We start from the raw sequence: 14,099 nt of genomic DNA, 5'->3' as shown, positions 1-14,099 counted from the left end.
ATATGAATAGGAGAGGCCTGAATAGAAAGATGAATAATAAAAAGTAGCAATAACAATAATGTGTAGCCTTACAGAGCATTTGTTGTTTTAAATGGGGTCAGTGACCCCCATTTGAAATCTGGAAAGAGTCATAAGAAGAAGGCAAATAATTAAAAAAAACTATACAAAATAGACAATGAAGACCAGTTGAAAAGTTGCTTAGAATTAGCCATTCTATAACATACTAAAAGTTAAATTAAAGGTGAAACTTTAATATATTTAAACTGGCATACTAAACCTATGCATTTCTGATTCCTTCAGGTAATGCCCAGCTAAGTGACAGATTCCGATCAACAGCTGCTGGATATACATAAACATTTGAAAACAGGGATTTAAAAAAGTCCATCCCAAAAACATTTGTGAACATAATCCTACGCTGGCAGTGGTGTGCCTTGGGAAAGCACTGCATGTTTTGGTGATGGAAAGAGCCATAGCTAAGCTCTGACAAGTAAAGCATTCACCTTAGATACAGTAAATTGACTTACGGGTGTCCAGGGTCAGGTGTCCTTGCAGACTGTGAGATACCCAAGGCCAGCAATGCCTGTATTTTAGGGAACAAATACATGTGCCTATTTTAACAGCCTATTTAAAAACATGCAATTAAAAATAGGAATGCAGTGGCCACTCCAAGAGCTTTGGAGCTTTTGGAACCTCCTCTGAACATCACTATCACAGCAATGCCATACTTGGCATTGCCACATCAATAAAATACTTCAAATACATTTTAAATAAATGAGAAAGAATCTCCAGCAAAGGTGGGGAATTGGAGGGAGCGGACATCATGGGCGGAGTGGAGCCAAGGATAAAATTTGGCCAGATAAGAGCTGCGCCGGTCTTACCCAAAATTGCCCAAATGCCCAAATATTGACCGACTTCAGGTTAAAACAAATGATTGATAAACCCTAATTACAAAATGGTTGTATTTCCTTTTAAGCATATGTAAATGACAAATGAAACCCCCAAAATAGAATAAATGAAAAAGGCACAAGACTTGCTGCACAATTTTCCATATGTAGCCATTTTTAATGTGTTATCTACAATGCAGAAACTGATTTGCCACGCTAGAAAGATAAAACAGTAATGTACATATATATAACTTCAGTACAGGTATGGGACCTGTTATACAGAATGCTTGGGACCTGGGGTTTTCCAGATAACTGATCTTTCTGTAATTTGGATCTTCATATCTAAAGTCTAATAAATAAAAATAAAACCCAATAGGCTGGCATTGCTTCCAATAAGGATTAATTATATCTTAGTTTGGATCAAGTACAAGGTACTGTTTTATTATTACAGAGAAAAAAGTAATCTTTAAACATTTCGATTATTTGCTTATAATGGAGTCTATGGGAGACAGCCTTTCTGTAATTCTGAGCTTTCTGGATAATGGGTTTACTGACAACGGATCCCATACCTGTACTGTACTAGCCATACATATCTACACCAAAGTCTCATTTGCATTAAAACCAATCAATCCAAACTGGTAGCTTTCAAGCTGTTACAAACTTCTATTATAAAGAGGGGTGAAGTTCTCAAGGTAAATTTTTGACATCTGCTTTAGCTGGATTTGCAGATTCAATTTCTTTAATATACTTTTAATACCACTGCTGAAAACCAGCCTGTATCTGCTTACCTGATTCAAAGTATCGGCTAGGGAATGGAGGGCTTCTGAAAACATGCTTGCAGAACCCGTGTACACCCATGCAAGCAGCTTAAAAAAGAAGTTCAACCCATTTCTGGTTTTGGAGGAAAAAAACGGTTAGACATTTTAGGAAAGCATGTTTGAAAAAGAAGTACAAATAAATATGCTTTGTATAGTACACCAATATACATAATGCTACAGATTTAATTGAAAGCCATGTTACTCATAAGAACCATTTCCCAAACCCTCTTAGCAACACAGCATAATGCACCATGGACTTGTAGTCCCTCTGCTTTGCATAGTGGGTTGTCATATTAAGCCGATATATAACTATATTGTTGCTGCAAAAGCTAAATGATCAAAAATCCACTAAATATAAAGGCTCTTGCATAATATTATTAATTATTGGCACAGTACCAAAAGTTAACACTTGCACGTTAAGAGGTTTTTTTTTATTGAATGTATAGAAATAAATATATATGTGTGTTTACAAAATAAATATTTAAAAGTGCAAACATTTAAATTTCATTAGACACTTACATGCAAATTGCGACTATCACAACTTTCCCAGGTCCTTTCATGAACATGTTAGTCGTACTTAACCGAGGCTGAATTAAAAATAAACAAAAAAAGGCCAAATTATACACAACAAATAGGTGTACAAAATGCATTTCAAGCATGTGAACTGCGTATTAACAAGTCTTATGCTGATAAAACATTAGATTTTTTTATTTCTTCTTAATTTTTTGTTTTGTACCATACCTTTTTGCTATTATCTTGTGCTTTGTACTTCTGACCCCTCTTTTTATCTATTCATTCTGTTTCTCCCATTCATTCTGTTCATTTTTTACCTTATGCCACACATAGGGTAAAACAGGGTCTGCTGATGTTACAACTTATTCCACCGTCTTTTACTTCCCCCACCCCCAAATTCTAACCCTCAGTTTTACTCTCCATTTTGCCACATTCTATTCTGTCCTTTAATTTATTGCTGCCTATCCCTTTACATTTTTCTATGAACTTGAGCTATTTATCCATCTTTCAGTTTTAGTGTGGAGAATGTGTTGCATTCTACATGTATATTTGCAGAAGGAGAGAAGGTTTTCATGGCTTCAGTTGAATCCAGAACTAAACTTTGTTAATTGAATTCAGTAAACAGATTATCTTGCTGCAGATAAAACAGACCATAGTGTGTGTGATTTGTGACCTTAGACTGTAAGCTCCAATGGCCAAAAAAACTTTACTACTCAACTGCTGCAGTCTATATAGGCCTTGCAAAAAGGGCCAAGTGCTGGAATATAGCCCCCAACTCCAAAGGGCACTCAATTCAAAAATTCAAAGATATATTTCCAGTCAATTCTCAAAGTTAAAAAATCACTTTTTATTCATCAGAAATATTAAAAAAGTAGGCATACAGACCAACCGATACTCCGCGGAGTATCGGTTGGTCTGTATGCCTACTTTTTTAATATTTCTGATGAATAAAAAGTGATTTTTTAACTTTGAGAATTGACTGGAAATATATCTTTGAATTTTTGATGTAAGCTCCAATGGGGCTTACAATTGAAGATGTTTGTGCCATAAATAAAGGAGATTATTCTTTAGTAAAATACAGATAAAATACTGGTAGGTTATAGCTGGCGTAGATCGATTTTGCCAGCATTTCTGGCCTGACATCACAAGACCCTGTGCCGGTGGCCATACAGCATAAGTGCCATAGGCCTAAAGCTAAACTTGTACCTGGATAAAGAAGATTTATTACAGTTTCATCTCTGGGAACAAGAAAGAGCAAAAATAGTCATATTTCTTCACCCATTTTGGGCATCTGGAAAAATGCAAAAAACAGGGCACCTGCCCTACATCAACTGAAAAACAGCCAACATTCAACCAACAGCATAAAATGTCTGGTATGCTGGAGGTGAACCTATGTGTCCATAATAAAAGTAAAGGAGAGATCTCCTTATTACGACAATTACTTAAAATTAGGATCTAGTTTTCCAGTGGGAGAAAATAATTCTAATATGTTGGACAAACCTCACAGAAACTGAAGGAGGGAATCAGGGAACACATATCAGATATTAATATACACAAAGACACCAATGTCTCAAAACATTTTCATTCATGTAACTCTGGGGACTTGAGATGCTTTAGTATACAAGGTATTGAGAGAGTTAGTCTGGATAACCGAGGAGGTGATTTGTCTAGAATACTTAAGCTGGCCATAGATGTTGAGATTTTTAAAAGAACCGATCCTCATCGTCAGACCACGATTTTCTCGGAACGAACCTACGAATTGACCATCTACTAAAAGACCAATTTGCCAGGAAAAGGGGAGCTGCCTGCTTGGCCCTGCAAACATAGATAGATTGCACTGGGACCGACAAAGATTTTTTTGACCTGGCCGATCAATTTCCTGACAGATGTCGGCTGAAAAATCGTAAGATGTACGATCGTTCGAATCCCACTAACCGCTTGATTGGTCGGACTTCCCTAAAATCGGTCGTTCGGCAAGAAGAATCGTCGCGTCTATGGGGAGCTTAACAAAGAGAGAGGGGTCTTTTGGATCTTCAATTTAAAAACAAGGATACCCCTGGGCATGAATTCAGATTTTGACGTCTCATGTTAATATTGATGAACCTAATAAGCTCAAAATTTTTATCCATATATCTCGAGCATTTTCTTGTTGCAACCATCTATATTTATCTTTATGGTATATCTTTTGTATATTTTGACTTTGTTCTTTTAAGATTTGTATGGGATACTGTCCCTTTAAAGGGCATGTAAAGTCTAAAATAGAATAAGACTAGAAATGCTGTATTTTGTATACTAAATATAAACATGAACTTACTGCACCACAAGCCTTATCAAACAAATGATTTATGCTTTCAAAGTTGGCTACAGGGAGTCACCATCTTGTAACTTTGTTAAATATCTTTGCAAGACTAAGACTGTGCACATGCTCAGTGTGGTCTGGGCTGCTTAGGGATCTTCATACACAAAGGTGCTTGAGTTCTGCATGGCTGGAAAGTAAGGCGGGGGCTCCCCCTGCTGTTCATAAGTATGATTGTTTCCCTGCTCAGCAGTTAGGGACCGTCTGACAATTCCTATCCATTGCAGTGAAATTCTCCCTTCATTTACTGCTTACAGTCAGATTTCTTATAAAAACGGTATATTGGAGATAGGTTTCTTTTTCATTAAAGAAAGCAAAAATGGGATTTTATTTTTTTGCCTTTACATGCCCTTTAAGAACTGTTTTCCTCTTTTTCATTCTTTTTTTCCAATTGTTTTTGATTGGTTGTTTTTTTTTATATAAAAGCTCATTTCCTGTGGGTGAGATCTCAGTCCATGATTAAGTACCTTTGGGGTACAAAACAAGTAGGGCCTAAGGAGATGTAAGAATATTTTTAACTTTGACTAATAAAGACCAATTTTTTAACTTGTGGATTTCTCTGGATAGCCCTGTTCTTTTTGTTGTAGAAAATAATTCTAGCTCAGGAGGCATTACCAGAAGTAGACATATCTTGTAATGTGGCATAAGCCAGAGGCTTCTAACACTAGGGCATTATTATGCCATTCTTACTTTTTTTTTTTTACCCATGAATAAACTGCACCTTTTAAGAACTTTATTTAACTAACTCGAAGGAAACTTAAAGTATCACTTGGTTTGTTTATTCTTGGTGAATCTTAAAAAGGGCTTGCTAATATTTCCCAGTCTGAGCTGCTATTTGATCAGACCGTCACCGCTGCATACAGAAGAACAGACCTTGTTTCTGTGCAAACATCAAAGTTACTCATCAAAAAACGTCTTATCTTCATCTTTTCTGTGAAGATAATTCAGGGCTTTTTTAACTTAATACAGAAAAAGCAAAAGCATTATGCACAGATTTTCCTTTAACTATTCCTTTTAATGTAGGCTCTTTGCAATGTATTTTTTTCTTGAAAAATGGAAAACAAGAGACATTTCTTGTCTTAAACCGATAAAAATAAGTACAGCGTTCAGAGATTGGACCAATACTTAGATGGGCAAATGCGAGTTGTTTTTTGGGGTATTCATCTGATTGCATCTGAATGTCGTTTATTGGGGGCGCGAACAGACCAGTTGCACAGTTTAGAAAAAAATTACAAATTAGAGAAAAACATTCTTGCTACATGTTAAAAGACTCCACTCTGCAAGTTGTTTCTCATGATTTTTTTTTACAAAAATTATTTTATGTGGATTGTGCAATGTTATTAACTCTACTTGGGTGCTTCTCTTAAGGAAAAATAAATTTCCAGCACATTCACACTACTGGACTTTAATAGAGAGTGATGACTGGTTAGGTGGTGTGGTTAACAAACAAATATTGCTTCTCGTGAGGGTCAGTAACAACACATTGTAATGTAAGGCTGTCTAGTTCGGCCTTGCCTAAACAGTAGGTACAAGTATTTATATATTGCAGTACTGTAGCACTAAACAGAATCATTCAGAAATATTATAAGCATAAATGTAATACTCCATAAACAGCTGCAAATACTTATAAGTGTATTATCAACATACAGACCTTGGTGTTCCCTAGAAAGTCTTTGTACTCTTTTAACAGCTTCTGGTTCCTAAATAAATCTGGAAAAAAAAACAAAAAACCACAGCGATTAATAGGGATGTAGCGAACTGTTCGCCGGCGAACTAGTTCGCGCGAACTTCGACTGTTCGCGTCCGCCGAATGTTCGCGAACGTCGCACGACGTTCGCCAATAGGCGTTCGCGTCAAAAATCGTTCGACCATTCGATCGCTAAAATCGAACGATTTTCGTTCGATCGACCGATTAAAATCCTTCGATCGTTCGAATCGAACGATTTTCGGATGTTCGAAGTTCTCGAACAGTTCGCGAACTGTTCGCATTTTTTGCCGGCGTTCGCGAACACATAAACGGCAGTTCGCTACATCCCTAGCGATTAATAGCTGAGAAGAATGCAAAAATTTGTAACCCAGCAAAGTGTAAGTGTTTGTGTCTAATACATTAGCAAATAGTCTCTGTAAATATACAGGATTATTCAGAACTGTAGTCTGCATCCAAGGAAAACTGGGCAATTCATTTTAGGCTTGGAACCTGTTAAGCCAGAAAACAGGGAACACATTTTAAATGCTTTCAGCTGTTAATAGCATTTTGATTCTTACAGGGAAATTAGCAATGCCCCTACCCCAAAAAACAAAAATAATTAACAGAAGAAGCAGGAAAAAAAATTGTGCAAAACCCCCCGCCCAAAAAAACAGGTTATTTTTGCAGAACAAATTGAGGGCATCCATTCAATACTATGGCTATGGACACATGGGCTGCCTGCGTATTTGAGCTGATCTCAGCCTGTGTGTGACGTATGTGTGTCTATAGAGCAAACTTTTAGCAGTGCGTCTCCTCCCCCCCTCCCGGCATATTTGAAGATCATCTGGCACTTTTTTGCAAACACCCTGTACTTTCCCAACTGCACCACACTCCCCTTGAATTAAAAAAAAAAACAAAAAAAACAAGTGCAAAGTCTTCTTAAAAAAATAGCTTCTAAAAAACGATTCTATTAGGGCAGAGACGCCGGGAACAAATATCCTCTTCTTTGGGGCGACTAATCTACCCGAACTGCCTTGCCCTGCCTTCCCTCCAGCTACAATGTAAATCGCCGGCGGGGTGGCACTCGGATCGCTTCGTTTTCGGAAGTTGCCTCACAAGGAAACTTCGGGCGACTTTACATTCTAGCCAGTGGGAAGGCAGTTCGGGGAGATTAGTGTGAGCGTGTGTCTCTGCTCTTAAAGTGAGTACTGAGGAGAAAACAAATTGGTTAGCTTTTTTTACCCAGTCCCAACTCCTTTCTTACCCCACGCAGACATTTTCTTTTATCTAGGAATAACAGTTTTAGTAGGACATAGACAGGGGTATTCTTAAACAATTTGTCTTCTAAAATGTTTGCGTATTCATTTGTTTTTTGGAAATAATTTCTTATTTTGCTCAGCAGCTACAGTTTGACATTTTGGTAGGTATCTGGTTGCTAGGGTTCTATTTACCCTAAGAACCACACAGTGGTTTGAATGAGAGACTGGAGGATAAAAAGAAAAGGGCCTGAGCGTGTCAATGACCCCCATTTAAAGCTGGAAAACTGAAAGATGCTGATGAGGTTGAAAAGTAAAAAACAAAGACTAATTGAAGAGTTAAATAATAATAAAACACTAACGCTCTTATACTCTCCTGTGTGTTGCAGCACTAACAGACACAGCATATGCCTGAGTGCAGTTACACAGAGGCTGGAAGGACCTTTTAAATGCTGGCACCAATTCCTACAATACATGCCATTGAGCGCATTTCTAGTGGTTGTGAATGCTCCATGGGTCATTACCTGGCATGTAAATTATTATCATTAAAGAAAGTCCCCTACAAACCTCATCTGAAGATGGTTGTTAATATGGACTCACTTTCTCTATATGCAATCTCTTCCTCTTTTCTCATTTTTCGTTCCCTGAAAATGGCTTCTGGACTTCCCCATACCTCATAGGCTCTGTAAAAAGACAGATTTATTATATAATAGTATTGGATTGCCAAGTCAATCTTCATATGGTAGCCTGGTACAGAAATGCTCACACGCATTCACATGTATATTTTCTGTACGTACCATAGATCTTGAATGCATGTCTGTGCTTTAAATTAAAAGTATTATCACTCTCTGGTATTGTTCTCTGGCCACTGTATCTTTCCTGGTGTCATTGACACTATTATTTTGATTCTCAATTACCTTCTAACATCTAGAAGTTCATGAAGACCAAATAAAATAGTTCAAGCAAACATACATTATGCCCCAATAAAAATGTTCTCCCATATAAAGGAAAACAGAATACCTAGGACAACACATTCCCCTGTGGGTAGTAACATTGTAATAGTGAGCTCACCAGACTATCATGCTATAATTAATTCCATGAAAAATTAGAACACAGCATTTTCAGGGAATAATATAATGCCAAAAAACAACAAACTGTAGCATCCTATGTTGTTTCCATACATACATATTAATCAGTATTCCCACAAAGGATTTGAATAATCCTTGTAAAATCACAGGAACAAAAAATGAGAACAAGGCCGCCCTCTGGTGTATTAAGATATAAGCATCTGCTTCAAAGTGTCCCATTAAAGGGGTTGTTCACCTTGAGTTAAATGTTAGTATAATGTAGAGAGTAGTGATGACGGAAATTATTCACAGAGCTTCACTGTGAAAATGATGCCCATGTGTAAAAAAAAAAATCGGTTGTGCATCAAAATAATTTTTGGCAAAGTGAAACAGGTCAGATTTGGCAATCACTAGTAAAAAGTGATATTCTGAGACAATTTTGCAATTGGGTTTCATTTGTTATTATTTGTGGTTTTCAGTTATTTAGCTTTTCATTCAGAAGCTCTCCAGTTTGCAGTTTCAGCAATGATTGTTGGGATCCAAATTACCCTAGAAACCATGCATTTATTTGAATGAGAGACTGGAAAATGAATTAGAAAATGTAGCAATAACAATACATGAGCAGCATTACAGAGCAATTGCTTTTTAGATGGGGTCAGTGACCCCCATTTGAAAGCTTGAAAGTGTCTGTGTGTGCAATTAATAAACTATAAAAAAAAAGTTGCTTAGAATTGACAATTTTATAACATACTAAAAATTAGTTTAAAGGTGAACCACCTCTTCAATTCTATCGATTTCATCACAATGGTATCTGGCTTGACCTGCTGTTGCTTTATTCTTCTTCTTTCTACCAACCAAAGTGGAAAAGCAGGTACCTTCAGTCCACCATGTTATTTTGCCCTTATGTCCAAAGGTGCAGTGAGAAATTCTAAATGAATAGTATAAATGTTTTTGTGTTCCAAATATATGAGGGATTTTAGGAGAGCTACTGAACAACTCCACATAGATTACAGCATCAACATACTGTACAAAAATAATTGCTTTCTTGTAAAATGGAGATGATGTTGTAGCTATTTAAATGAACAGTTCCGTGTTACCGGTTACTGCCTGGTAACCAATCAGTGGAAACTGGAAGTAAGTAGTGCTCTGGCTATTATGTTAGACATCCAGTCACTCCAGCCATTATACATTACATTTTTGGCTAACTTTTTTTTTTTTGCCTAACTATATTAGAAACATTTTTTATTTTGCAGTTTTTATTTTTATACTGAAGAATTCCTGTAATAATGGGGAACCATAACAATGCAGAATTGCATAGTGTCACTTTCATACCAGAATACATCAAGTTCAAACCCTCCCAATGAACAACAATGTGGATATTTACACACACACATATAACAAAATATCTATATAAACTATATATAAAACAATATATTGTTTGCTAAAATCCATTATTGCTGTGTAGAACACTGGATATAAGCACTGGCTATTAGCAGCTGCCTAAGCATAAAAAAACGGATGCACCTAGACTAATGTGAAGACATCCTGTTTCATTAATCTCGATCAATAACTTTGACTGTATTACTGTATATGTTAAAGGATATAGTAAATGAAGGCAAGCATACTATTTTCAGACTTACTTTGCCTCCACATCAGACCTCAGATATACTGTAAACGCTTCAGTATCATCATGGGGGCTTCTGCGCCTGATTTTCCGCAATGACTCCAAGTCACTAAGGTAAGAGTAAAGATTGGAATTAAAATGGGTGGTTAGAAGTCGGTTTAGCATGTCACATGTGGAATTATTACAAAACTGTAATGCACCGTAAAAGCATCTGTGGAAAATACAAGCATGTTTGCACACACATTTCAGCCAGGTGTGTTTCTGCCCATGATTTACTAGCTCATGGGCGCCATCTTCCAGCTCCTCTTTATTCTTCTTGGCCTCTTCCCTTCGGCAATTTCTGTCACTTTTGGCGCATATGCAGTTGCTACAAACCGGAAGACTGCTCCAACTGTGTATGCGCCAATACGACACTCACTTCCCGAAGAAATCCAAAGAGCCTGAAGCCCATGAGCTCCACTGTGCTTACTCTGCACTTATAAGTGAGTAAAGGATTAGGGGCACTTATAGGTGTTATCACCTATGCGGGGGGGAGCAGGGGGGGGGACTATGTAGGGTACTAGGGTTTTTATTAGTGGGGGGGCTTGAGTTCTCCTTTAACAGTAAACCACAGCATCCAATTAGATTTTTGCGTTTAAACAGGTGACCAGTAAATTCTACCTGCTGATTGGTTTCTATGGTTTACTGCTCCTGGGAAAAAATAGTGTCTTGTATTACATAACCCCCTATATGTAACCTAGCCCTTAAGAAGAACTGAAGCCTATTGGCTTCAGATTAATATCTTGCATTGTAAAATGCTAGTACTTGAATTTGAATGTGTTTAGATATAATCCTGCACGGTAAGAAAGTATGAGTAAAGTATTGTATAGTTTAGATAGAGCACAGCACTCCAGCAGGAGCAAGCCGTGTTAAAATCATCAAGTCATGACAGGTTTAAAGACAAGGCAAACACAACATTTACCTTAACCTGGGCTCCCAGTATCAGGGCCCCTGGAACAAGCTTTAATAAAAGAAGAGATGCCATACTGGTTTGAGTAACAAGTCAGGTATATTCAGTACAGGCATAAGAGATGTTGAGCTGCAGCATTTACATGAGGCAAAGGTGTAACTTTATACAAGCCACAAGTATGTATGCTGTAACAACACAAATAATCTCAGTATAACAAATATACAATTCAGAAAGATATTTTACTTAAAACTATACAATAGTTACCTAGGCTTTAGGCAGAATTCGTTCAGAGCTCTCACCCCAGTGATGAAGTTATTCTTCATATATTTTGTCCCATACTCTCTCTTCTTTAAGACTGCCTTCACTGGATCAATATAAATACAATTATAAAGATTTCATTTTATTAACCATACTATTTCAACCAAATATCCTATACTTTAAAAAAAACATATGTGTCACCTCCATGATGTTGAAATCCCAATATTTTCCATTATGACCCATGGCTCCTTAAACAAAGCTCCTTAATTTGTCAGTTTGATCAGTTTAATGTGAATCTGTGCTAAACCAGCTTTTGAGTAATTTGTTTAATTTGGGTTATGAAACACTGCTCTAGGAGCTTAATACTCACCTTTAACTTGAATAGGATCTGGAGGGAAAGTGCTTTTTTGTTCAGGTTTGCTAGGATCCAGTCCTGTAAAGCAATGTATAATACATATTATTTCTGTGCTATTATTGAGCTTAATATTTGCTATATACAATATCAAAACATACAAGCTTGTCCTTTACTCCAGTCTTGTTTCAGAGTGCATTGCAGTGAATTACAGTATACTGGTGTGATTACTTGTGATTTGAAGGTGCCATTATGGAGTAGGTCACTAGAAGACAGTACTATATTTTCTATATAGTTTCTATATTACTCTATATACCTGGCCACACCTTGGAGCTGGCAGAACTTATTGGTGGAGTGAAGAGTTTATATGTTTGTTTGCTTTTGTCATTAAGTCATGCACCTGAGGAAGGCACAAGTGCAAGACATTCCTGCAATAAATACTCTATGTTGATAAAAAAACGTACAATGCTCTCCAGGTTACATTTTTCTCTATTTGGAACAATATCAAAAAAGCTGGAACTTACATAATAAGATGGTATACAGAAAATGAGAAATGTGCACTTAATGGCATAATACAAACAAGTGGGAATATGCAGGGGCAGTGTTAGTAAAAAGACAGTACTGACCATAGAGGGGCATATGTTAGTACAGTATATAATATGCTGTATAACAATTGGATGTTTGTTTGCAGAACAGTGTATACAGGAGAGATATTAAAACTTCTGCTCTCTAATTGTTGAAAGCTGAACTCAAATGCTGGATACAGCTGAACAATATTGTTATTTTCCCCTTTCCCTTAGAGCCTGTAACAGTGGATGTTACCAAAAACCAACCTAAGGAGTCTGTAATTTCTCTTGAATTTATCCCACTTCTATTTAGGACACCCAAAATTCCTGGCTTCCCAGTATTTATGGTCACCATATACAGACCCAAAGATGGGATCAGTGAAGCCAGTCGGTGAGTCCCATACACTGCCCAATAAGTTGCCAACTTAGTGTATGGCAGTGTATGGGGCTCGCCAACGGCTGCCCTGATCGATATCTGCCCCAAATTCCGTCGATGGAGGACAGCCTTGGTTCACTGATGAGGTCTTCGGTCCATTCGGTGTATTCTCAGTATTGTGATCCCACTGTTGGGCCCTAGGGCTCACAATTAGATCATTCCGATATTGCCCACCTTAAGGTGTGCATATCAGGGAGAGATCCGCTCATTTGGCGATTTTGCCAAACGAGCTTATTTCTGCATGTATGGCCACCTTAACAAAGCACCTAATTAGGCTGAAAGCCTAGAGATCAATCATTTAAATTCCTCATCTGGAATCATAAAGATAATGGAAAAAAGAAAATAATTTTTCGAGCAGATGTGCTGCAAAGTGATCTATTTTTGGAAATGAACATCAGGTTGCGTTGCTAATGAAAGCAGATGTTTTGGTTAAAATAAATATGATGTTAGGGAATATGAAGCTTGAAATTATGCAATTAAAATATCCACACACCACAATGGGCAAAACCACTTTTGTTTTACTCCTTTGCAGCAAAACATTACATTTAACTTTTTTACTACTTGCTTGTATGATATTCTACTGCAGTTGGGCACTACATAAAAAGAAGTGCAAGATGCTAAGTCTCTTTTCAACAATTTGCGTTGGTCCAACTCTAAACTATGATGAATCCACAGGTTATTTGTGAACAAGGCCAGAACATTTACAGGGGAATGAAATGTCATTATAGAAAAGACTGTCAAAAGGTTCTATAATTAAGATACATCACTCTGAAGAATCACTGCAGTCAAACAAGTGATCCTTTATTCAACTGCACTACATGTTTCGGATCAAACAGATCCTTCCTCAGGTGCCAGTGTTCATTGTGAAGACAAGGAAGATTTGGTGGCTCCTAACTCTGTGTGACGAACCTTATACAGAGAGAACTGAAAGAAAGCCTTTACAAACACCTTACCTGTACAATAAAGACACAACTCTTAAACTGCAGTCTACGTAGTTATAGTTAATGTTACTTCCCATCTTAATAATCCTGTGTTTAAAAAGGATCGGCCTCTTTCTTCCATCTTTCAGGTGAATGGAGATTCAAACAGGTCCAGAGGAGTCCAAGCAAGAGCACAGAAACTGTGTGAGGAAGAGCCAGTTCCAGGATAGATCCTGGTCAAGGTGCTGTAGCAGCACTAGATATTCAGGGTTAATTAGCAAAGAAGCACTATGTTCCACGGAGCAAATATTAATGTGGTGAGTAATCCAATGGTAGAACCTCAACAACAGGGATCCCAAGTTTCAGTAAAAGGTAGCATAAACCGCAAACCATTGCTATTACTGCATGTTTAA

The 14,099-nt window shown here is 37.3% G+C and overlaps 1 protein-coding gene across 1 annotated transcript in view; it reads right to left on the bottom strand.

Annotated features, from left to right (window-relative positions):
- slc30a9.S (solute carrier family 30 (zinc transporter), member 9 S homeolog) overlaps nucleotides 1-14,099 on the bottom strand; it is a 39,503-nt gene that overhangs the window by 18,358 nt on the left and 7,046 nt on the right. The window contains 8 exon segments of the mRNA NM_001093693.1: nucleotides 525-580; nucleotides 1,673-1,775; nucleotides 2,222-2,289; nucleotides 6,223-6,281; nucleotides 8,115-8,197; nucleotides 10,222-10,314; nucleotides 11,419-11,518; nucleotides 11,783-11,845. Of these exon segments, the coding sequence (NP_001087162.1) occupies nucleotides 525-580; nucleotides 1,673-1,775; nucleotides 2,222-2,289; nucleotides 6,223-6,281; nucleotides 8,115-8,197; nucleotides 10,222-10,314; nucleotides 11,419-11,518; nucleotides 11,783-11,845 (625 nt within the window).

This window comes from Xenopus laevis, chromosome 1S (assembly GCF_017654675.1).
Source record: "Xenopus laevis strain J_2021 chromosome 1S, Xenopus_laevis_v10.1, whole genome shotgun sequence".
Taxonomy (NCBI): domain Eukaryota; kingdom Metazoa; phylum Chordata; class Amphibia; order Anura; family Pipidae; genus Xenopus; species Xenopus laevis.
The sequence above is the reverse complement of the archived record's forward strand: the minus strand, read 5'-3'. Positions and strand labels throughout refer to the sequence as shown.